Below are 23,581 nucleotides of genomic sequence, written 5' to 3'. Positions count from 1 at the left end.
ACCAAAAGGAAACAGATCTGGATGTTCAAGGCCTAACCAATAAGTGAGATGGAGAAAATGAAAATTTGGCCTGTGGCTTCCAATCTCCTTCCTTCATGATGAAAATCAAAATTACACAATAGAGAAGAAAATGGCTGCGGCCGCACGCAGAGTGGGCTGGAGACGTACCTTGACTTTTGAGGGAAGGGGCTGCAAGACCCACCAATGTGAAGCCTTATAGAAGGCACAAACATTATACACAGACACTGGTACCATGCAGACCTTGGGGGGTCCCTGAACACTGGTGATCTCAGATTCTGTTGGCTTCTTGTTGCTGTACATCATGCTGCCCCAGACAGCACTGACCAGCTCATTCACATCAACACTTTTGGATGCTGAGGCCAAGTCAAAATAGTGATGGCTGATTGTGAGGGCCAATGGTGTTAGAACTCACAGCCCTGTACACAGACTGTTCCTCTTGCCTCCAGATGCTGCAGTAGATTCTCAACACAGACACCGATCCATGGTACATCCTGCATGGACATTGAGTTAGGTATCATCCTGGCACACTTACATTGGCAGATACTCAAACACACTGATATAAGGTCAAAATAGTGCAATTTATAGATCATGGAATAATGCATTGTCATCCAGGTCACTAAATTGTCCTCAATAAGTTTTCTGCTCCCTCCCCCTTCACTACATCACGTTGTACTCCTTGGTTCTACAGGGTGGGTATGGGGAACAGGCTCAGAAATGAGCCTGTCACATGTTGTTCCCTGGCGATCCCAAACAATGGCCAGGATTTTCAAATTTATCCTCAGATTTTGGCCGCATGCACCCATCCATCAGGAATGAGCTAGCCAGCCTGATTGAGCAATTGGATAACCTCACTCAGTGGGATCACTTCATGGGACAGTGATGTCTGCGCCTCCTAATCAGAGGCTGGCATCAGCAGAACTCAGCAGGGCCACAGCAGAAGCCATGACTGGTACCAGGCCAGCAAATCCCCAATATGAACTCTTTCTGGGATGAGGCTTGCAGGGAGAGGGGTGTCAGAAATGAGGGGCAGTGGCAGCTCTCAAAGGCTGTGTTCCTGCCTGGGTTGGAGTCCCTTGGCCAAATTTGTGCAGATTTGGGCCCCAGAAAAAAATCTGACGGGCTGCCCTCACTGGTTTACTAGTCAGGAAGGCTGACTCTCACATCCACCTGCAGCTAAAATAACTGCAGCTTGAAGTGGGTTTAGGCTTTCAAATCGTTATTAATCTGCTTTCATCGATGGCAGGTTACAAAGTGTAACCCTGGGCACCTGCTGCCCAGAACTTAATTACTGAGATGGATAATCAGTCTTTCTTTATCATGTCAGAAAAGCAAATTTTAAGAATCACGATTTATTGAAATTGAGTGCTCAACCTCTGTCGTTTTAAAATGATTGTATACTTTCAAATGTTATAGTTTAAGATACTAAATGGTCCTTTGTAGTTTTAATTAGTCTTTTTAGATGTTTTAATAAATCGCCTGGGCAGTTTGGACTTGAACCCAGAACTTACAGCTCAGAGGTAGGGACACTATCACAGTGCCACAAGAATCCTTCAGGAGAGTCTCCGTAGCCTTAAACTGTACTAAATTAGCCAAAGCCAGCTCATGTGCTAATGGCCAAATGATCATTCTTCCAGTGTAGTTGGGCGGTGCACATGGAAACTTTTGCTGAATCCCTCGTGGTATTATCACTGGACTGTTCATGTTCGGGGAATCGGAGTTCAAGTCCCAGGTGGAATTTGAATTTTAAAAATCTGGAATTAAGAATCTAATAATGACCATGAAATCCTTGTTGATTGTTTGAAAAACTCACTTGGTTCACAGATATCCTCTAGGGAAGGAAACGGTCATCCTTAGCTGGTTTGGACTACATATGACTCCAGACCCACAGTAATGTGGTTGGCTCGGAGCTGTCCATTGGGATGGGCAATAAATGCTGGAGTAGCCCGCATCCCATAAATGAAAGAATTTTTTTAAAAGTTCCATGGGATAGGAAACTGAATTTTCCACTGGGCAATTCCTCTAACCCTTGATCCCTCCGAAAGTATCCATAAAAATCGGACACTTTTAGACTAACTTAAAGTAAAATAATTATTCATGAAACATTAACTCGAGTATTAAAGTGACCTCATATTTATCTCACATACCCGCAACTGCACCATGCACATTTACACCTGACCCTGACCCTGACCCTGACCCTGACCCAGACCCAACATCCCTCCAGGGACCAACACACTGATTCCCTCAGGACTTGACTCAGGGGACCCAACACACTCCACTCCTCCCAGAGACCAACACACCCCCTTGTTCCAGACCTAACCTTCCCTTCCCTTGAGTCAGCCGCTGGAGTAGATCTCCCTCTCCATCAGACTCAGCTTGACCACTCAACACCCCTCCCCCACTCCTGGACCAAACCCCTATTAAAAATTGAAACCACAGTTACCAGAAACTGCCTTATTTGACTATCTGCACCTTTAACATTCTTACCACATTTTACATCTTCTTTAACTCTCTTTATCCTTCAGGCCAATGACTTCCTCCCAATCTCCAGCTCTCGGTGTATCCTCCACAGCCAGTGTGTTCTCATTTCTTGACTCTCCTTCCTTGAGCTTCCAATATTATGTCCAAATATCTATCCCCAAAGCAAACGCCTAGTTTTCTACAGGATCATGAGAACGTGAAGTTTTATTGTTTTGAACAAAAAGTTAAAGTAAGAAGAACACGTTAAGGAAATACTTGAACCAAATCATTTTCAGGCATCATTCATACAAAATGCCTGATTTTGTACTATGTCCAATGGCTAAAATGGTTCGGCTGGAGCAGAGATTCATATCATAAGATGATAAATAGGAACTAGGGCATGGCATTTAACTTCTCAAACCTGCCACACCACTTAACACGATCATGGAAGATCTAACCCAGGCCACAATTCCTTTCTTGAGCCAGGTCCTATAATCCTCAACTCCTCGATATTTCAAGTATCTATTTACCAGCTCCTTAAATACTTTCCGTGATCTAGCCTCCACAACTCTCTGGAGTACAGAATCCCAGTCATTCACTACTCTGTAGGTGGTGCTAATCAGTCTAAGATTTCTGAAGTATGTACAGTCAGCTCAGAGAATACTTTTCAATCAAAGGGTTAAAAGAAATGTCTAAGTCAGAACACAGCAGAGGTGCTTTTGAAATGAACTGGTCATTTCACATTTACATAACAGTACTGGCTTCATTTAAATGACCTTTTTGAATGCATATGCAGTTTTGATTAGGGTAAACAGTGGCAATGTTCAGTGAGCTAAGAGACAGCACTGCTATGCGACAATGTTTCAGCTTTCAAACTTGACAAAAACAGAAAGGTGTGAGATGGGAGAAGAGAGCAGTGAGGGAGAATCAGCGAAGACCAATGTAAGAGAAACAAAGTGATGGTGGACAAGGGGTAAAAGCAATTGGAGGAGGTGAGGAGAGTGGGGAGGAAAACAGGAAGGAATGAAGAAGGTTACAGTGGCATGGTGCCTCAGTGGTAAGCACTACTGCCTCTCAGTGGTAGGGACCCAGGTTCAATTCCAGCATCAGGCAACTGTGTGGAGTTTGCACATTCGCCCCGTGTCTGCGTGGGTTTGCTCTGGGTTTCCATCCAAAGTCCGAAGCTGTGCAGATCAGGTGAACTGGCCATGCTAAATTGCCTGTAGTGTTCAGGGATGTGTACGTTAGGTGCATTACTCAGGCGTAAATAGAAGGTAGGGGAATAGGTCTGGGTAGGTTATTCTTCAGAAGGTCAGTGTGGACTTGTTGGGCTGAAGGGACAGTTTCACACTGTAGGAATTCGATTCTATACAAATGAGCTAGGGAAGTAGGAAGGGGATGGAGAGAAAATGAAGGTTAAGATGAGAAGTGAGGGGAACAAGAGGAGGATACAAGGAGCAGAAGTGGCAGAGGGGTAGTGGCTACAGAGTGCAAGGAAAAGGTGACGAGGAGTGAATAATTAGCTGTTGTTTGAACTTCTGAATCTAAGTATCTATACAGTCATCCAGGGAGGTTAGGATTGGTCTTCTTTACGATTACCTCTCCCAATGTAGAAAAAGTATACACATCTATTTACATTTGGAAGTTTATTTTGCTTTTTAAAAAAAATGTACAAAAAATAAAATACAACTGTCTTTTTATAGTCTGAAAAGACCCCGAATCCCATTTCCAAAAATATTACCTTGTCTACAGTTTTTTTTTCACAATTTGTAAAAACGTTCAAGTTTCCCAAGTCCTTTAAATAGCCCGGAGAGTAGTTTATACAGTCACTGTGTATAATCTCAAGATGTCTTTCAAACTTAATTATATAGACAAGAAGGAAACAGGTTTTATATTAAAAAATAAAAATACACAACTACTGTACCATGAAAACCCTCAACCCAAAGCATAATGGCAGTAAACATGCCTTATGTAAAATTTATATTGCACATTATAGACATTTTTACAATTATATATGCTATTTCTATTTCAAGTTAGTGTCAAGTTCTACTAAAGATGTTGTTACTGGTCATCAAAGCTACCTAAAGAACCCAAGTAAAAACACAGATATCTCTGTGCGGCCTGGAGTGTTGGGTGAATGCCAATTTCATCACATATGCATTTGACTAAAATGCAATCATTTGGAGAAGTTCCCATAATTACTGTAAAAGGCAATGGAACATATCTTATTGCTCTCCTGTTGGAGTAAGCATTACTTTTTCATTTCACAATCCTGTGTTCTGAGGTGTTGCTGGATGCATCTAGTGTCGATAAACCAGTATGTGATTAAACTGGAACTGCCTATCAGCATGACAGAGTAAGAGAGGGCGTTACCAGGCAGCATTGTATCAAACATCCAGTTAATAGCTAAAATTTTGCCATCCAGGTACTATCACGATTTTGCTTATTCTGAAGTCTTTGTGATGATAATTTAGTTCCATAAAAATAGTCAATATTTATATATGAAGTAAAACGTGGGAAGAAATGCCACTTATGCTTCATCGATTTCTGAAGTACGTCCACTTGATTGAAGCAAACTCCTCTTCATCAGTCATTCATAGCTGGCCAGTGGTCACGTTTAGGTCTCCAAGATTGTCAAATTGTGATTCATCTCTCGAAGAAGGATTGTCTGTCGGTGGATTTCAAAACCCTGTTAAATTTCAGTCAGTGTGACTTTGAAGCTTTCACCCAGATTTTCAATGTTGAGGATGAAAGTATCTTCATTGGAGTAGTGTTCAATGATGTTGTCATCCATATTCACCAAAATTCTAGGATGATGGAAAAAAAGGTTAATATTCAAAAGAAAACCTCTTTCATTTCCATTTCTAACCCATCCAATGCTCATTCTGCATGCAAGGCCAAAGCATCTCTTTATAAAATACCATTGCTATTACTACCCCCGTTACCACCACTACCTCCTATAGTAATGCCAATGGTATGTCATCCTGAGGCCAAAGCCAATGCTCTGAAGATATGGGTTCAAATCCCACCATAGCTGCCAATGGACTTCAAATTCGATATTATCGTTTAGATTAGCTGAATAGGTCCATTAGTAAATGTCTATGTTCTATTTTGTGGTCCCCTTGTGACATGTGATACTGTCCCTACCTCTGCACCAGCAGATCAGAGTTCAGGTTCCACCTGCTCTAGAGGGGCACAGTAACATTTCTGAACGGGTTGAGTAGAGAATGTCTATAAGTAGTCTCAGTGACCTTGACTCTCATCGACTGTTGTAAAAATCCATCTGGTTCATCAGTGTTCTTTAAAGGAAGGAAATCCACCAACCTCACCCCAAGGTCAATAAACGCCAACCTCACCAGTGACGCTCCCTCCCATGAAAGGAAAATTACATTTATTTTTGTGTAGTGCTTTGTAAGCTTTTTAGCTTCAATACAATTTTTCCTCTGTAAATTTATAAGGTATAAAAAGCATCCCCAATCACTTCAGCAACATTAGAGCAAATGGACTATCAGATGAGCTTCTACCACTAGCTGCTAATAGTGAACCAGTGTAAAGCTGCCACAATGGGTCAGTGTATTAGAGCACATCACTCAAGAAGTACAGGTCATTCTGTTATAAAATGCGTTTCATCAAAGCAAATCCATTGTAACGTGATTGACAAATTGGGGACACTGTTTCGACAGCGCAAACTTTTAAAATGTGTTGGCTGTAACAGGATTACATCGCCAACACTTTAGGCGCTGTTTCTAAAGCACAGTTTTTCTATAATGCAGGGTTGCATAAGAATGCAACCATCGTGTTATAGAAGAACAGACTGTGACAGTAAAGTGACTTGGGAAATAAATCTCTGCAGCAAAGCTTCAATTCAGTGTGACATACCCTAGGCTCACCAAATCCAACTTAAAAATAAATTGTGGCAAATTATATTGCCACTGTCCTCTGTAGGATCATTGAAGGCTAATTCAAAATAGATAATCCCATGTTTCTGTATCTTTGTGATGGGGTTCATGTATGGCAATTATCTATAACCTCTCAGATTTTAATACAGAAAACATCCAGGAAATCATTGCCAAATTCCTGCTTGGCAAATGATGCCGCTGATTTCTTGAACCTGTGATTTATTCCAGAACAGTAATTAGGTAAGAGAATGCTGTTAGTTGTTAGTTTAAATTCTTGCTTTTGATCATCAAGACATTCAAGTTTCCTCCCACCTTACTGGTTGCCATTTTGGATTTAAGTGTTCCTTACCCTTTTTTACTTTTCTTGTAAATCTTTCCAATCTTTTCTGGTGGAAATCCATACTTGTCCGATAACTAGCAATGCAAAGACAAAGGAGGTACAATTAACATTGTTTGTTAATTAATTCTTTAGGTCAAGCTGTTCACTTCGAAGATTAGTGCCTTTGAAAGTAAAATATACTGAATTCTTTCCAAAATGGACAGCTTGTCTCCTGGGTCCAGCAGGAAAATGAAAAAATTCCAAGGAAGTTTCAACACTTAAATACAACAAATCTTACTCCCAACCACTTCTGAGTGGAGAGCAGTGTCCTCTATTTTCATAGCTTTCTTCTTATACTTCTTAATCATTTAGCAATCTAACAGAGAAATGGTGAGCTAAACTTACTTAGCAGTTCATGCACAGGACCTGATATTGAAGTTGGGTTAGAGAGTGGGTGGGATGGGTCTTAATGATCAAGCCTTGTGTTAACTGGGGACGGAGGGTTTGAGTTATAAAAATAGGCTGGAAATACTGGGACTTTTCTCACTGGAGTGTAGGAGGTTGAGGGGTGACCTTTTTGAGATTTATAAAATCACAGGGGGCATAGACAAGGTGATTGACAAGAGTCCTTTCCCTAGGGTGGGAGAGTTCAAAACTAGGGAGCATATTTTCAAGGTGAGAGGAGAAAGATTTTAAAAGGGACAACTTATTTTACACAGAGTGAGTCGTGTGTGGAATGGACTGTGAGAAGAGGTGGTGGGATGCAGGTACAGTTGCAGCATTTAAAAGACATTTGGGTAAGTACATAAATAGAAAAGGTTTGGAGGGATAGGGACCAAATGCAGGCAAGTGGAACCAGCTTAATTTGGGAATATAGTCAGCATGGACTGGTTGGGTTGAAGGGCCATTTCCATGTAGTATATCTCTGTAAAGCTTCTGGAATCCCACCCATTCCCCAGTCAGAGACCACTGGAGCTATGAATGGGAATGTGGGAGGATGGGAAACTGTCAGAATGCCATCCCACAGAACTGATCTGGTGGGACAAAGAGAGTGATGGAAGAAGGAAGTGTGATACAGCTATTCAAAGAATCAGGAAAGGCTGGGAAGTCCAGGGACTCTCTGGAACCTGGCCTGTGGGTATGGGACCCGGCCTGTGGGTATGGGACCCGGCCTGTGGGTATGGGACCCGGCCTGTGGGTATGGAGGACTCCTTTGGTCACACACAGAGTGCTGACAAGACATTTTTAAGGTAACTCAGCCTCTCCCTCATGTAGTCCTGCTGCTGGGCTCCAAATAGTACAACATTATAGCGGACCTTTGATTACCACCAAAGCATTATCAGGCAAGATCTTTGACTTTACAATCATTCCTGTAGTGGAAACCTTGGCTGTCTTGAAAATGAAGAAAGATAAAATGGTGCAGAGAGCAACTGAGGTCAGTGACTGTAGTTCAGTAAAAGCCCGTAAGCCAAGACAGGCCAATTTCAGCTCCTTCTACACATTGTTCTCTCCAGATGAGGAGTTTAAAACCACAGTCATACACTCACCTCTTTCTACTTTTGCCCTCAGTGCAGAAGCAGCTGACATTAGTTACGCCAACATGCATCTCACTGCCTGCACTGGGGCACTCTACACTTGGGAATTGAGCAGCTCCCCGATTTCAAAATAAACACAAAACTACCAACTTACTGCATCCATCAGTCCCTTCATAGTCGGAGACTTCAGCATCAAAGCATCAAACACTTCGTCTGACTCTTTCCGGACATACAGCAGGACTAGAAACACAAATGTTTCAATGTTAAAATGACACTTGTATGTTTATCTCAGTGTCACAGTGCAAAAAACTCAAAGTTCATAAATAATTTGATGAAATTCTGCTCCTGGAGTGAAGCCTTGCTAACTGGAGCACCTGTCAGCAATTGAAAAATGGCCTCTCCTTCATTTTCTGCCAATTGAATCTAATTGATGGAAGATCATGTGGTACAGATGTCCAAATTAACAACGCACACTGCCGGTAAGTGAGGCTCTGTAGCAAAGACTCTAATCTTGTAAAATTAGCCTGAATATCCTTTGATCACAGTTTAATCCCTGGATTCAGTCAGTATCCATCCAAACTAACCACAGACTGGCTGAGATTACACAACTCAGTAATACAGCATCGAGTTGAACTGCAATGCTCTCTCTCTCTCTTTTCCCTGACATGCTTCAGTAGTAACAGCCCATAAATGAGATTGAAGGAGGAGAATATTTATGTTAAACTAATCTCTTCCCACTTTAGGACAGGCTCACTCCTCTCTTGAAAGTGCTGTGGTTTATCAGCAGCCATTCATCCAATTTATTGATTTCGTAACGCAGAAAGAGACATCTGGTCACAAGCAAGAAACACAAACTGTGAAACGGAGATTCGCCAGATTGATCCCTGGGCCGTTGGGATTGTTTTATGAGAAGAGATTGAGGAAACTGGATTTGTAGTCTTTTGAATTTCAAAGAATGAGAGGTGACATTGAAGCTTACAGCATTCTTAAAGGGTATGACAGGGTGATAGGATAGTGACAGGATCTTTCCCTGGCTGATGACTCTAGAACCAGGGGCAATTATTGCAGGGTAAGGGCACTTAAGCCTGAGGTAACAAGGAATTTCTTCAGTCAGTGGGTGACGAATCTTTGAAATCCTCTCACCCAGTCAGTGTGAAAGTTCAATGTTTGAGCAGACTGAGGACTGAAATTGCTGGAGGTTAATGACTTTAAGAGACATATGATAGTGTGGGAAAATGATGTTGAGGAACTGATCAGCCCTGATCTACAGTGGCAGGACAAGCTCGATAGGTTGAATGACATACTTCCTAAACAGGCTACACACTGAAAAGTGGCCTCATAGTGTCAGTCAAAATTACAGCCTTCACCTCGTCCAGATGTTTGAATTTTGAACCTTTACAGTTATAAAAATATAATGTAGCTGCAGAATGAAGGATGGGTTCTGGTCCAAAGACTAGATCAAATAAGAAATATAGACTTCCATTTATGAGGCCACTTGTAAGTAAATTTGAATTCTCATGGCTCTTGGAGGCTGGGAATGGGGAGAGGCTGGGATAATCTGGTCCGGACAGCTCCCTGACACATTAGTCCCACTTGGGAACTTTCATACTTTTTAAGAACGTTAACGAACTAGATGTGTTTTTACAAGAGTCCACGGATGATCACCCTTATCACTATAGAGGTTAACTTTCAACTCCAGGTCCTATTAAGGGAATTTAAATCCCATCAGCTACCCTGGTGGGATTTGAACCTGTGGCCTCAGAGCATTAACCTGAAGCTCTGCATTGTGAATCCATTAAGCTACCAGGGCCCAATTAATACCAGTAGATCAGAATTTGGTGGTCATTCTGCAAGCATTACAGCGACCCCTCCCCACCCACGTGTGGTGGTCACCAAGTCAATGGAACTGCCTTCCTAATGGCACTGTGGGTACACCAACACAACACAAACTGCAACAGTTCAAGAAAATGGCTCACCACTACCTTCACATGGACAACTGGAATTGGCAATATTGGTCAAGGATTCTAATGTCCCAAGAACAAATAAAGAATGGACATGGCAGGATAGGAATGGCCCTCTGGTTGTATGCCAAAGGCTCCAGTCCCCAAGACAGGGCAACAGGAAGGAAGGACTACATCTATGGATTAAACAATACCACCAAAGGGATTTCTCCTCCACTCATAGGGACCTACCCATTTATGCCAGAAAACATATTATTTCCATGCTAAGGCACTTCCAGATCCTGGCATCCTCCTACTTCTCCCTGCCTCAGCAGCACCCCCATTACCCAGTGGAACTGCAAGGCTCCAGAGCTACTAGGTCCCTGATTGGGTGGCAGGACACACTGGGGTGGATACCAGTCAATGGGAGGGAGCAGTGAAGAGACCAGGGAATAGCAGCGGGGAATGGTCAGAAGCAACAAAAAAAATGGGCAGACAATTGGCAAAGAGAGCAGGGGGGATAGGATGGGAGAAAGTGAAAGCAGTGGGATGAACCAAAGAAAGAAGGGAGGCAAGTATCAAGCAAAGTGAGGAGGAAAGCAGTGAAGGAGAGGAAAAGAGAAGCAAGCAGGGGTGAAGAGAGGGAGAAAGCAGTGAAGAAAGCAGAGGAAAGTGGAGTCACAGGGAGATAGGATAGTGATGAAGGCATTTAGTATGAGCTTTGAGTAGAGGAGTTGGGAGGTCATGTTGTGGCTGTACAGGACATTGGTTAGGTCAGTTTTGGAATATTGTGTGCAATTCTGGTCTCCCTCCCATAGGAAGGAGGTTATAAAACGTGAAAGGGTTCGGAAAGGATTTTCAAGGATGTTGCCAGGGTTGGAGGATTTGAGGCATAGAAAGAGGCTGAATGGGCTGGGGCTGTTTTCTCTGGAGCATCGGAGGCTGAGGGGTGACCTTATAGAGGTTTGTAAAATTATGAGGGGCATGGATAGGGTAAATAGACAAATTTTTTTTTCTGGGTTGGGATAGTCCAGAACTAGAGAGCATAGGTTGAGGGTGAGAGGGGAAAGTTATAAAAGAACCTAAGAGGAAACTTTTTCATGTAAAGGCTGGTGCATGTATGGAATGAGCTGCCAGAGGAAGTGGTGGAGGCTGGTACAATTACAACACTTAAAATGCATCTGGATGGGTACATGAATGGGAAGGGTTGAGGGATATGGGCCAAGTGCTGGTAAATGGGACTAGATTAATTTAGGATATCTAGTTAGCATGAATGAGTTGGACCGAAGGGACTGTTTCTGTACTGTACATCTCTATGAGTCTATGAGAGAGGGAAGTGGTAGAGAGGGGGAGAAAAACAGTGAAAAGAGAGAGAGACGTGGGGGCAGGTGGTGAAAGTAAGATGAAGAAAGAAGCATTGTGGGGGAGGGACAGGGTATGGGAGGTGGGAGGGTCAAACATGCATGGCGGGCAGGAACAAAGCAGAGAACAAGGTAGGTCTGATAAATTAAACTGCATTTATTTCAATGCAAGGGGCCTAACAGGGAAGGCAGATGAACTCAGGGCATGGTTAGGAACATGGGACTGGGACACCATAGCAATTACTGAAACATGGCTCAGGGATGGCCAGGACTGGCAGCTTAATGTTCCAGGATACAAATGCTACAGGAAGGATAGAAACGGAGGCAAGAGAGGAGGGGGAGTGGCATTTTTGATAAGGGATAGCATTACAGGTATATTGAGGGAGGATATTCCTGGAAATACATACAGGGAAGTTATTTGGGTGGAACTGAGAAATAAGAAAGGGGTGATCACCTTATTGGGATTGTATTATAGACACCCTAATTCACAGAGGGAAATTGAGAAACAAATTTGTAAGGAGATCTCAGTTCTCTGTAAGAATAATAGGGTGGTTATGGTAGGGGATTTTAACAAATTCCTCTCCATCTAAACCCTTCACACTATAGCAGTCCCAGTCTATGTTTGAAAAGTTAAGTGTGTACAAGAAAATTTTCTGATTCGGTTATGTGGATGTAGCTACTAGACAAGGAGAACAGCTTGACCTATCCTTGGAAAATAAGGCAGGGCATGTGACTGAGGTGTCAGTGGGGAACCACTGTGGGGCCAGTGATCATATTAGTTTTAAAATAGCAATGGAAAAAGATAGACCAAATTGGAGAAAGCCCACTTTTGACGGTATTAGTCAAGAACTTTCAAAAGCTGATTGAGGGCAAAAGTTCACGGGTAAATGATGGCTGAAAATGGGAAGCCTTCAGAAATGAGATAACGAGAGTCCAGAAACAGTATATTCCTGTCAGGGTGAAAGGGAAGGCTGTTAGGTATAGGGAATGCTGGATGACTAAAGAAATTGAGAGTTTGCTTAAGAAAAAGAAGGAAGCATATGTCAGGTATAGACAGAATAGATCGAATGAATCCTTAGAAGAGTATAAAGGCAGTAAGAGTATGCTTTAGAGGGAAATCAGGAGGGCAAAACTGGGACATGAGATAGCTTTGACAAATAGGATTAAGGAGAATCCATAAGGTTTTTACAAATACATTAAGGACAAAAGGGTAACTGGGGAGGGAATAGGGCGCCTCGAAGATCAGCAAGGTGGCCTTTGTGTGGAGCCTCAGGAGATGGGGGAAATACTAAACAAGTATTTTGCATCAGTATTTACTGTGGAAAAGGATATGGATGATATAAAATGTGGGGTAATAGATGGTGAAATCTTGAAAAACGCCCATATTACCGAGGAGGAAATGCTAGATGTCATGACATGCATAAAAGTGGATAAATCCCCAGGACCTGATCAGGTGTACCCTAGAACTCTGTGGGAAGCTAGAGAAGTGATTGCTGGACCTCTTGCTGAGATATTTGTATCATCGATAGTCACAGGTGAGGTGCCGGAAGACTGGAGGTTGGCAAACGTGGTGCCACTGTTTAAGAAAGGTTGTAAGGACAAACCAGGGAACTATAGACCAGTGAGCCTGACCTCAGTGGTGGGCAAGTTGTTGGAGGGAATCCTGAGGGACAGGATGTACATGTATTTGGAAAGGCAAGGACTGATTAGGGATAGTGAACATGGCTTTGTGTGTGGGAAATCATGTCTCACAACTTGATTGAGTTTTTTGAAGAAGGAACAAAGAAGATTGATGAGGGCAGAGCAGTGGATATGATCTATATGGACTTCAGTAAGGTGTCAAACATGGATCCCCATGGGAGACTGATTAGCAAGGTTAGATCTCATGGAATACAGGGAGAACTAGCCATTTGGATACAGAACTGGCTCAAAAGGTAGAAGACAGAGGTGGTGGTGGAGGTTGTTTTTCAGACTTGAGCCTGTGACCAGTGGAGAGCCACAAGGATCAGTGCTGGGTCCACTACTTTTCATCATTTATAGAAATGATTTGGATGGGAGCATAACAGGTATATAGTTAGGAAGTTTGCAGATGACACCAACATTGGAGGTGTAGTGGACAGTGAAGAGGGTTACCACAGATTAATGGGATCTTGATCAGATGGGCCAATGGGCTGAGTTTAATTTCGATAAATGCGAGGTGCTGCATTTTTGGAAAGCTAATCTTAGTAGAACTTATACACTTAATGGTAAGGTCCTCAGGAGTGTTGCTGAATAAAGAGACCTTGGAGTGCAGTTTCATAGCTCCTTGAAAATGGAGTCGCAGTAGATAGGATAGTGAAGGCGTTAGGTATGCTTTCCTTTATTGGTCAGAGTATAAAGTACAGGAGTTGGGAGGTCACGTTGCGGCTCTATAGGACATTGGTTTGGCCACTGTTAGAATATTGAATGCAATTTTGGTGTCCTTCCTATCGGAAAGATGTTGTGAAACTTGAAAGGGTTCAGAAAAGATGTTGCCAGGGTTAGAGGATTTGAGCTATAGGGAGAGGTTGATTAGGCTAGGGCTGTTTTCCCTGGAGCAGAGGTTAAGGGGTGACCCTTATAGTGGTTTATAAAATCATGAGGGGCATGGATAGGATAAACAGACAGTCTTTTCCCTGGGATGGGGGAGTCCAGAACTAGAGGGTATAGGTTTAGGGTGAGAAGGATAAGATATAAAAGGGATGTAAGGGGCAACGTTTTCATGCAGAGGGTGGTACGTGTATGGAATGAGCTGCCGAAGGAAGTGGTGGGGGCTACTACAAATACAACATTTAAAAGGCATCTGTATGGGTATATGAATAGGAAGGTTTTGGAGGGATATGGGCTGGGAACTGGCAGGTGGGACTAGATTGGGTTGGGATATCTAGTCGGCATGGACAGGTTGGACCGAAGGGTCTGTTTCCATGCTGTACATCTCTATGACTCTGTGACTCTAAGAGAGTGGTGATGACAGGACTGAGTGGTGAAAAGTGTGAGAAGAAATTGTTGGAGAGAGTTCAGAAAGGAATGTGTAGATAAAGAGACGTAGTGGCAGCAGGAAGAATTAGTGAAGAGACATTCGGCAGGGAGGGAGGTGGCAAACACACAGTTGTGACCCTGGCTGCAGAAGAAAGCAGGGGGCTAATCCAGGGGGCAGCAGATGTTTGACTGAACCTTATGGACAGGTCGGGCTATTCATGGAATTGATGAATGTAATTCATGTTCCCCGCAGACAATGAGCTGAAAACAGCCACCCAGAATGGAATTCTTGCCACCTGTGTCAGATGCTGGAGAGCAGCTGGTACCCGCAGAACTATACCTCAACCCCTCAGGACATTAGACAAACAGCACATCATCCTGATGAATGTAATCAAAGCTTGTGGCAAAGAAACTGTTTGCCTTTAGAAAGCGATAGGACAGCTGTTGAGGAAATTAAACAAAGTGGAGCTTGCAAGAGCTTCCTGATGTCATTATGAGTAAGTAGATCAGAGATGGAATTAAATGGACAAAGAAAATTGGAGATGAAGATGAAGAAAGCTCTGGTCTGTGTTTGGTTAGTGGATATAAACACTATCTTGAGCACTTTTTCTATCATCTTTGATTCAGTGTTCAATTCTTTGGCTGGGGTCCCCTGCCAGTTCTACCCCAACTTTGTGAGGTGTGTTCTAGTTCCAATCAGGCTGAATTTCTCCAAACTTATTGTGGTACATTGATGACTCTATCAGTGCCACTTTCTACTCTCAACTGAAAATGGAAAGGTTTGTCAATTCACTTCCAAGTTCCACCTTTCTCTCCCATTCACCTGATTGGCCTGTCTCTTGATTTCACGGACTGCAGTTTGGGATTGACCCTTCATTAATGCTATAAGTCCTGACTCCCACAACCATCTTGATTACATTTGCTCATTCCCCCGTTTCCTCTAAGGCCTTTGTTCCATTTTGCCAGTTTCGCTGGCTCAATTCTCCACCTTGGTCTCCTGTGGATTTCAGCAAAGCTCTGCACAAGCTTGAGGAACAACACCTCAATCTTCCAATTACAGCCTTCTGGACCCAGCAACTTCAGGCCATCAACTCTGTCTTCCATTTTGACTTTTTTTTTTAAAAACCAAGTATCAGTGTAACAATTGTTTTCATGTGCTTGCTTTCAGACACAGTTGTCCATTATTCTACAATTAACACTCCCTCTGGATTAGCCTTTTTTTTGTTCACTGTACAATCACCATTCATTTTGCCCTTTCTTCCATTACACTTTTGTTACTTAACCTCTCCTACAGGGCAACCTAGCCTTGACTTTCGTTTTGGTCCTACTTTATCCACTTCTTTCTCAAAAACATAAAACCCAAAATGTTTCTACTTTCCTTCAGTTCTGAAGTCACAGCTTGTTTTTAATTCATTCATGCGATGAAGGCATCCCTGGCTAGGCCAGCATTTATTACCAATCCCTCAGAGTCAACCTATGGATCTGGAGTCACATGTAGACCAGACCAGGCAAGGATGGGAACTTCTTGGATTCATGGTCATCATTAGACTCTTAATTCCAAATAGTTACTGAATTCAAATTCAGTTTCTTTCGCTACAGATGCCATCAGGTCTACCAGGTTTTTTGAGAACTTCTAGTTTTTATTTCACATTTCCAGCATTAACAATAGTTTTATACAAGCTCATTAATAATCAGTACATTATGTACTCAAGAGAAAACAGATGCTTGCATCAGAATGTGACTTCAGAAAGACATTGTGAACTAAGTCAGGTCACAGAGTTATAGAGTCATAGAGATGTAGAGCATGGAAACAGACCCTTCGGTCCAACCCGTCCATGCCTACCAGATATCCCAACCCAATCTAGTCCCACCTGCCAGCACCCGGCCCATATCCCTCCAAACCCTTCCTATTCATATACCCATCCAAATGCCTCTTGAATGTTGCAATTGTACCAGCCTCCTCCTCATCCTCTGGCAGCTCATTCCATACACGAACCACCCTCTGTATGAAAAAGTTGCCCCTTAGGTCTCTTTTATATATTTCCCCTCTCACCCTAAACCTATGCCCTCTAGTTCTGGACTCCCCGACCCCAGGGAAAAGACTTTGTCAATTTATCCTATCCATGCCCCTCATAATTTTGTAAACCTCTGTAAGGTCAGCTCTCAGCCTCCAACGCTCCAGGGAAAACAGCCCCAAGCCTGTTCAGCCTCTCCCTATAGCTCGGATCCTCCAACCCAGGCAACATCCTTGTAAATCTCTTCTGAACCCTTTCAAGTTTCACAACATCTTTCCGAGAGGAAGGAGACCAGAATTGCACGCAATATTCCAACAGTGGCCTACCCAATGTCCTGTAGAGCCACAACGTGACCTCCCAACTCCTGTACTCAATACTCTGACCAATAAAGGAAAGCATAGCAAACGCCTTCTAAACTATCCTATCTACCTGCAACTGCACTTTCAAGGAGCTATGAACCTGCACTCCAAGGTCTCTTTGTTCAGCCACACTCCCTAGGACCTTACCATTAAGTGTATAAATCCTGCTAAAATTTGCTTTCCCAAAATGCAGCACCTCGCATTTATCTGAATTAAACTCCATCTGCCACTTCTCAGCCCATTGGCCCATCTGATCAAGATCCTGTTGTAATCTGAGGTAGCCTTCTTCGCTGTCCACTACACCTCCAATTTTGGTGTCATCTGTAAACTTACTAACTGTACCTCTTATGCTCGCATCCAAATTATTTATGTAAATGAGAAAAGGTAGAGGGCCCAGCACCGATCCTTGTGGCACTCCACTGGTCACAGCCCTCTAGTCTGAAAAACAACCCTCCACCACCACCCTCTGTCTTCTACCTTTTGAGCCAGTTCTGTATCCGAGTGGCTAGTTCTCCCTGTATTCCATGAGATCTAACCTTGCTCATCAGTCTCCCATGGGGAACCTGTTGAACGCCTTACTGAAGTTCATATAGATCACATCTACTACTCTGCCTTCATCAATCATCTTTGTGCGTTGGAAATCATGTCTCACAAACTTGATTGAGTTTTTTGAAGAAGTAACAAAGCCATGTTGACTATCCCGAATCAGTCCTTGCCTTTCCAAATACATGTACATCCTGTCCCTCAGGATTCCCTCCAACAACTTGCCCACCACTGAGGTCAGGCTCACCGGTCTATAGTTCCCTGGCTTGTCTTTACCGCCCTTCTTAAACAGTGGTACCACGTTTGCCAACCTCCAGTCTTCCAGCACCTCACCTGTGATTATCAATGATACAAATATCTCAGCAAGAGGCCCAGCAATCACTTCTCTAGCTTCCCACAGAGTTCTCGGGTACACCTGATCAGGTCCTGGGGATGTTTCCACCTTTAACCGTTTCAAGACATCCAGCACTTCCTCTTCTGTAACCTGGACATTTTGCAAGATGTCACCATCTATTTCCCTACAGTCTATATCTTCCATATCCTTTTCCACAGTAAATACTGATGCAAAATACTCATTTGGTACCTCCCCCATTTTCTGTCCTTGAAGGGGACGGATTATTTCCTTCTTAACAACAAGCACGATATTCCAATGTTCATTCGATATCCAACTGAATATCAACATCTACAGGGGCCTGAATACATTCCAAAGTCAAATACAACTAAGTCACTTGTGACGACATCACTAATCCTTCCAGGAGACTCCATGAGAAATTTCACAACACACACTCCGGAAAATCCAGGACAATGAGTCTTAAAAGACCTGAGTCTTGGATAACAACAATTATATTGGAACCAGATCATCAGACCACCACATGCAACAGAAGCTGCCAGCTCCAGACCAAAAATTTCATCTCACATTCTCCACACAAAGCTTGTTCCGAGCTCCCAAAGGGGATAATGCTGGGCAGTCACTCCCATAATACTACATGTGCTTTAGCTAATAGATTAGGCAATAATCTACAGGGCTAACAAGAATGATCTCTACTTCTGACCTTAATTTGTTTCCCCTCTTCTCCCTCAGCTCCACTCTGATCTTTTCCTCTACTTCCTTCCTCTCCTGCAGCTGAGCTCCCACATCCCAAACTGTTTACCCCTCCTTAGGTTTTAGTGTAACAACCTAGCTGCAGCTTCTCCTTGTCTTTGAAGTGCCTAATTCGAAGCAAATCAGTACAATCTATCCCTATCCCATCATGTGCTGCATCAAAATGTTTTGAAAAGAAGACCAATCCTTTCCTTCTCTAACTATGTTATCCTTTGGTCAACCTTCTTGAAAACAAATACTTAAAACAACTTCATGAATACAATTAATATCTTTCATGTTTAAAAACAAAATTGTGATAATAGAGTAACTGTCATTCATTTCAGAACTTCTATTTTAGCAATTCTGAAAGAACAACAGCGATTGGATTGGAATGCAGCAAGCCAATGGCTAATTAACTATTTTGGAAGGTTACTGACAGTTTTAAATGATCAGATCATCCCAGTTCACAAGGAAGTCTTGTTCGTAGATCGTTAAGGTTCGGCCATAATGGCTACTGATTTACCATAGATCTTTGCTGAAGGTTGTGCAAGATACTTGTGAGAACCGCATGTAAAGTGCATAAAATGTAGTTTAAAATTTCTCAAGTGGCTGTTGTCAAAGTTCACAGAGAACCATGTCTGCGATTCACAGATGTAATACCACGACCTGGCAAAACTCAGTGCAGTTTGATAACTCCCAAATAAATGCAGTTCAATGGATCACAACATCATATTTGCTGTGTGGTGATATTTTGGCAACTTCCACAGATAACCCAGATACAAGATCCTCACAGCACCATTTTAATCTCAAAAGATGATAACAATGGAGGTCAGGAAAGCACCTTTTTTATGGATATCCTCTCTTATTTGTTTGGCAGCCGTTGGGGGATACTCATCTTCTAATGATCGGAACAACCTTTTTACAAGGACACTGCGAAAGAAAACACACAAAAATCCCAAGTCCACCATGGAACAACATTCAGTTATATGCAAACATTAAGTGTTCATGTAATGACAACATGACCTTCACACAAAATGAGAATGAATTAGGGAAGATCATTTGGACCTTCTTACTTCCTGTACTCAGTGTACAATCGTAGTATCCTGAACAACTTTTAATTCATTGCTATCATGTTAAACGATAGCTGTCAAGCAATCCATTTCATGCACTTATCATTTGGTGAAGAAAAACAGCTTCCACTGTTCCAACTGCAGAGTCCCTGTTTTGATTTCTTTACAATTGACACTGAACGTGCATTTAATTACCAAGGAAGCATATTTCTTCCCTTCATGACTTAATACTGTGAGGGTGTAAGCATAATAGGTGGGGACTAACATGTCAGTCCCACTCATAACTCATCAAATTGTTAAAAGCTAACAGACAAGTATGGGCTGGTTTCTTGGCACATCATTGGCCTTGACTCTAACATCCAGGTCCCCAGTCTCACCTCCATCCAGCGGAGGTGGATATGGAGCATACTGTTGGCAGGGAGGGGCCAGACAGGTGAAATGGTTGCCAAGAGATTGGCACTCACCTGTCAGTCAGTGACAGCACTCTGAGAGAAGTGCTTTAAACAGCAGTGCATCATCCCAGTGTGACTGAAGCTCTTCATTGTAACTGATCAAAGCCTTCCCAGGTTATCAGTTTCTCTGAAGAAGCTCTCCTTGCTGAGCCAGGTACAGGTACAGTGTGGAAACCAGGCAGCATTGGGAAAGAAGGAATTCACAGCTGAAAAGACATGCAGCTGTTTTTTTAAAAATCACTTCAACTGCTTTCCTGCCAGATCGATAGGGTCCCACTTTCGAATCATGCCCCAACCCAGAGGCCAACCTGAACAATGAGCACACGTCCACTAACGGGGAATACACTGAGTAACCCCCCCTTTACCCACCTCCACTAACGGGGAATACACTGAGTAACCCCCCCTTTACCCACCTCCACTAACGGGGAATACACTGAGTAACCCCCCCCCTTTACCCACCTCCACTAACGGGGAATACCTTGAGTAACCCCCCCCCTTTACCCACCTCCACTAACGGGGAATACACTGAGTAACCCCCCCCCCTTTACCCACCTCCACTAACGGGGAATACACTGAGTAACCCCCCCTTTACCCACCTCCGCTAACGGGGAATACATTGAGTAACCCCCCCTTTACCCACCTCCACTAACGGGGAATACACGGAGTAACCCCCCCCCCTTTACCCACCTCCACTAACAGAGAATACACTGAGTAACCCCCTTTACCCACTTCCACTGGCTGGGAATACACGGAGTAACCCCCCCCTTTACCCACCTCCACTAACAGGGAATACACTGAGTAACCCCCTTTACCCACTTCCACTGGCTGGGAATACACTGAGTAACCCCCCCCCCCCCGCCCACCTTTACCCACTTCCACTGGTGGGGAACACACTCTCCCCCAGCGGCAGGGACCACAGTGATACCCCTTCCACTGGCTGGAAACGTAATAAGCATCACCTTCCATTGGCTAGGAATACACCGAGCATCTCCCCCACTACAATCAACCGGAAGGGAAAATTCTGCCCATTCATTGCAAGAAGCCATTTAAGAGACCACTGGTCTGGAAGTGTTCACATTCGTGACTGTCATTCTTACAGATAATTGTAAATTCTGGAATCCCACATAGTAGTGTTATTTCTAGTCTCCATAATCGCCTGGGCATCTTTCCTTTTTAGCAATTAGATACATTTTATCTTGTTATTCAGATACTGTTGCAAACCTTGGGCTCAGATTGCTGAAATTCTCCAGAGCTCAGCAATTTGAACTTGCAGACAGAAGAATAGACACAAAAACAAATCAAAGGCTCACCCTTCTCTCTCCATGTCGTCAGTGGTGACACTGTACATCTACAAAAAGAAAGAACATAATTTCAGAAACCTGACCAAAGGGAAATCTGTCTTTGTACTAAAGTAGAAGTAAATTTCCAAGATTGCACCGATCAGCTTGAAACCTCCTTACCATCCATAATTTACAGTTCTGTCTTTTCTTATAAATGTCACTACTTTGAGCCTTTGTAGTTCACCCTCTTGCTATTTTCTAACAATTGAGCATGCACGTTACTGGCTCCACTTCACTTGTACAGGTTTACACAATTCAGAGGCTGGGAATCCTGCAGTAAGGAATTCACCCCCTGACTCCCCCAAACCCTTGTCCACCATCCACAAAGGCATGAATCAGGAGTGTGACGGAATCCTCCCCACTTGCCTGGACGAGTGCAGCTCCAACAACACTCAAGCAGCTCAGCATCTTGTTGGTCATGCCATCTCAAGCATTCACTCCTCCACCACCAGTGCACAGTGGCAGCAGAGTGCACCAGATATAAAAGAAAGTACAGCAACTTGCCAAGCTTCCTTCGTGAGCAACATTCAAACCTGCAACCTCTACCACTGAGAACAGCGACAGCAGATGGCACACATAAACACTATCACACAACATTTCCCCTTCGTGTCACACCCAAACTTGCTTGGAACTAAAACAAATAATGCTGGAGAAATTGAGCAGATAGGCAGGCTCCATGTAGAGTTAATATTTCAGGTTAATGATTTTTCATCAGAACGGTTCTTCGGTGTACTGGTCACTGTCACCACATCATACCCCCAGAATTCTTTCCCAATCGCACTTAAGTTGTATCGGCAGTGATTCAAAACAGTGGCTACCATCACTTTCTCAAGGCAATCAATACTGAGCCAGCCAGTAACACCCACATCCTAGAAATTAATTTTTAAGGTCTTCCAATAATTTATGTGCAGGCAGATATCATCCACTCAGGTTTAGCATTCTTGCACACATATAACAAACACTCATTTTGAGACTATCAGCCATTTTATTTAAAACCTTTCGAATCCGTATTGTATTTAAAGAAGACTAGTATTTGGTCCTTCTGGTTTTGGTATATGACAATAGCAAGACAAGGCAAATCATCTCAAAATGTGGCAGAAGGTGAGAATGTAACATGGCTTTTTGCTCTTCACAAACAACATTTTCCCAAAAGACGTTTTTGTGTATTGCAATCCCTCCTCCCCTTTAAAATGTACAAAGGGAAATGGACCAGCAATGTAGGAATGACTCGATGCTCCCTCATTACTGAGCTCGTTTATAATAGATGTGAGTGAACTGTGCAACATCAGTTCACTGGACAGGTCACCTCAGTCCTCAGGGGAGTGACTCCAGGAAACATCCTTCAATCCTGAGGAGCTTGGAGGAGAACTGAGAATTGGCAGAGAAACTGGAGCAAGGGTAGTGGAAGAGGCCTGGGATGATGGGCGAGTAGGAGTAACAGCACCCAATTCTCTGACAGGTAAAGAAACATTCTGGTCCTTTGTGGCTCAATGAATCAACCAAGTTACTTCCCTGCTTAAATAGCAGGAAATCCTCAAGTTAGTTTTGCCCGAGTGCAGCCAATTATGGCACAGAGTGCATAGAGAAACCAATCATGAAAAAGGAGTCTCTAGTAGATGCTTAGCCCTTACTGGCAAATGGACTGATTTCATGGATTAAATTGTCTTTTTTAATCCTTCCTTAATTAACAAGTGGACAGTCCTCCTCTGACCAGAAACATAGGCACATCTCTTGCTGAAGTGGAAGGTGGAAAGTACATGTACACACACACACACCACACACACACACACCACACACCACACACACCACACACCACACACAAATATTTCTTCAGCTCTGTCCACGGGTTTTTTTTAAACAAAAGGCTAACTAACACAGAAATGCTGTTTATTATTCAAATTCTTCATCCTTTTCCCTGGACTCCTGTTAGTCACAGGACCCAGGGCAAAACACTATCCACTTAGCCCTCTTTATCCATTCCACCAGACATAGAAAAAATAAAATCGTGTTTTTCAGAATAGACTGTAAGAAGAAGGTGTCTGCATAGGAACAATGAACATATTAGCTTATTCAAAAGACATGTGCCTGTGGAATGTGGCACTTTTAAAAACAGTACTTTGCAAACAGACAATGATTGACTTTTCCAATCATGAACAGTAGTTGATAAAAGCTCAGGAACCACAATAACTAGA

The 23,581-nt window shown here is 43.0% G+C and overlaps 1 protein-coding gene across 1 annotated transcript in view; it reads right to left on the bottom strand.

The window, feature by feature from the left end:
• Positions 1 to 4,109: 4,109 nt before the first annotated feature.
• The window catches only part of grhl2b (grainyhead-like transcription factor 2b), a 153,265-nt gene continuing 133,793 nt past the window's right edge, over positions 4,110 to 23,581 (bottom strand). Inside the window, exons 12-16 of the mRNA XM_072570711.1 lie at positions 21,360 to 21,397; positions 19,369 to 19,457; positions 8,386 to 8,471; positions 6,727 to 6,791; positions 4,110 to 5,285 (exon numbers count right to left, since the gene is read on the bottom strand). Of these exons, the coding sequence (XP_072426812.1) occupies positions 5,171 to 5,285; positions 6,727 to 6,791; positions 8,386 to 8,471; positions 19,369 to 19,457; positions 21,360 to 21,397 (393 nt within the window). The 3' untranslated portion in view covers positions 4,110 to 5,170. The remainder of the gene's footprint in view (positions 5,286 to 6,726; positions 6,792 to 8,385; positions 8,472 to 19,368; positions 19,458 to 21,359; positions 21,398 to 23,581) is intronic.

Source organism: Chiloscyllium punctatum, chromosome 5, assembly GCF_047496795.1.
Source record: "Chiloscyllium punctatum isolate Juve2018m chromosome 5, sChiPun1.3, whole genome shotgun sequence".
Lineage (NCBI taxonomy): Eukaryota > Metazoa > Chordata > Chondrichthyes > Orectolobiformes > Hemiscylliidae > Chiloscyllium > Chiloscyllium punctatum.
This window is presented reverse-complemented; position numbering and strand designations above follow the sequence as displayed.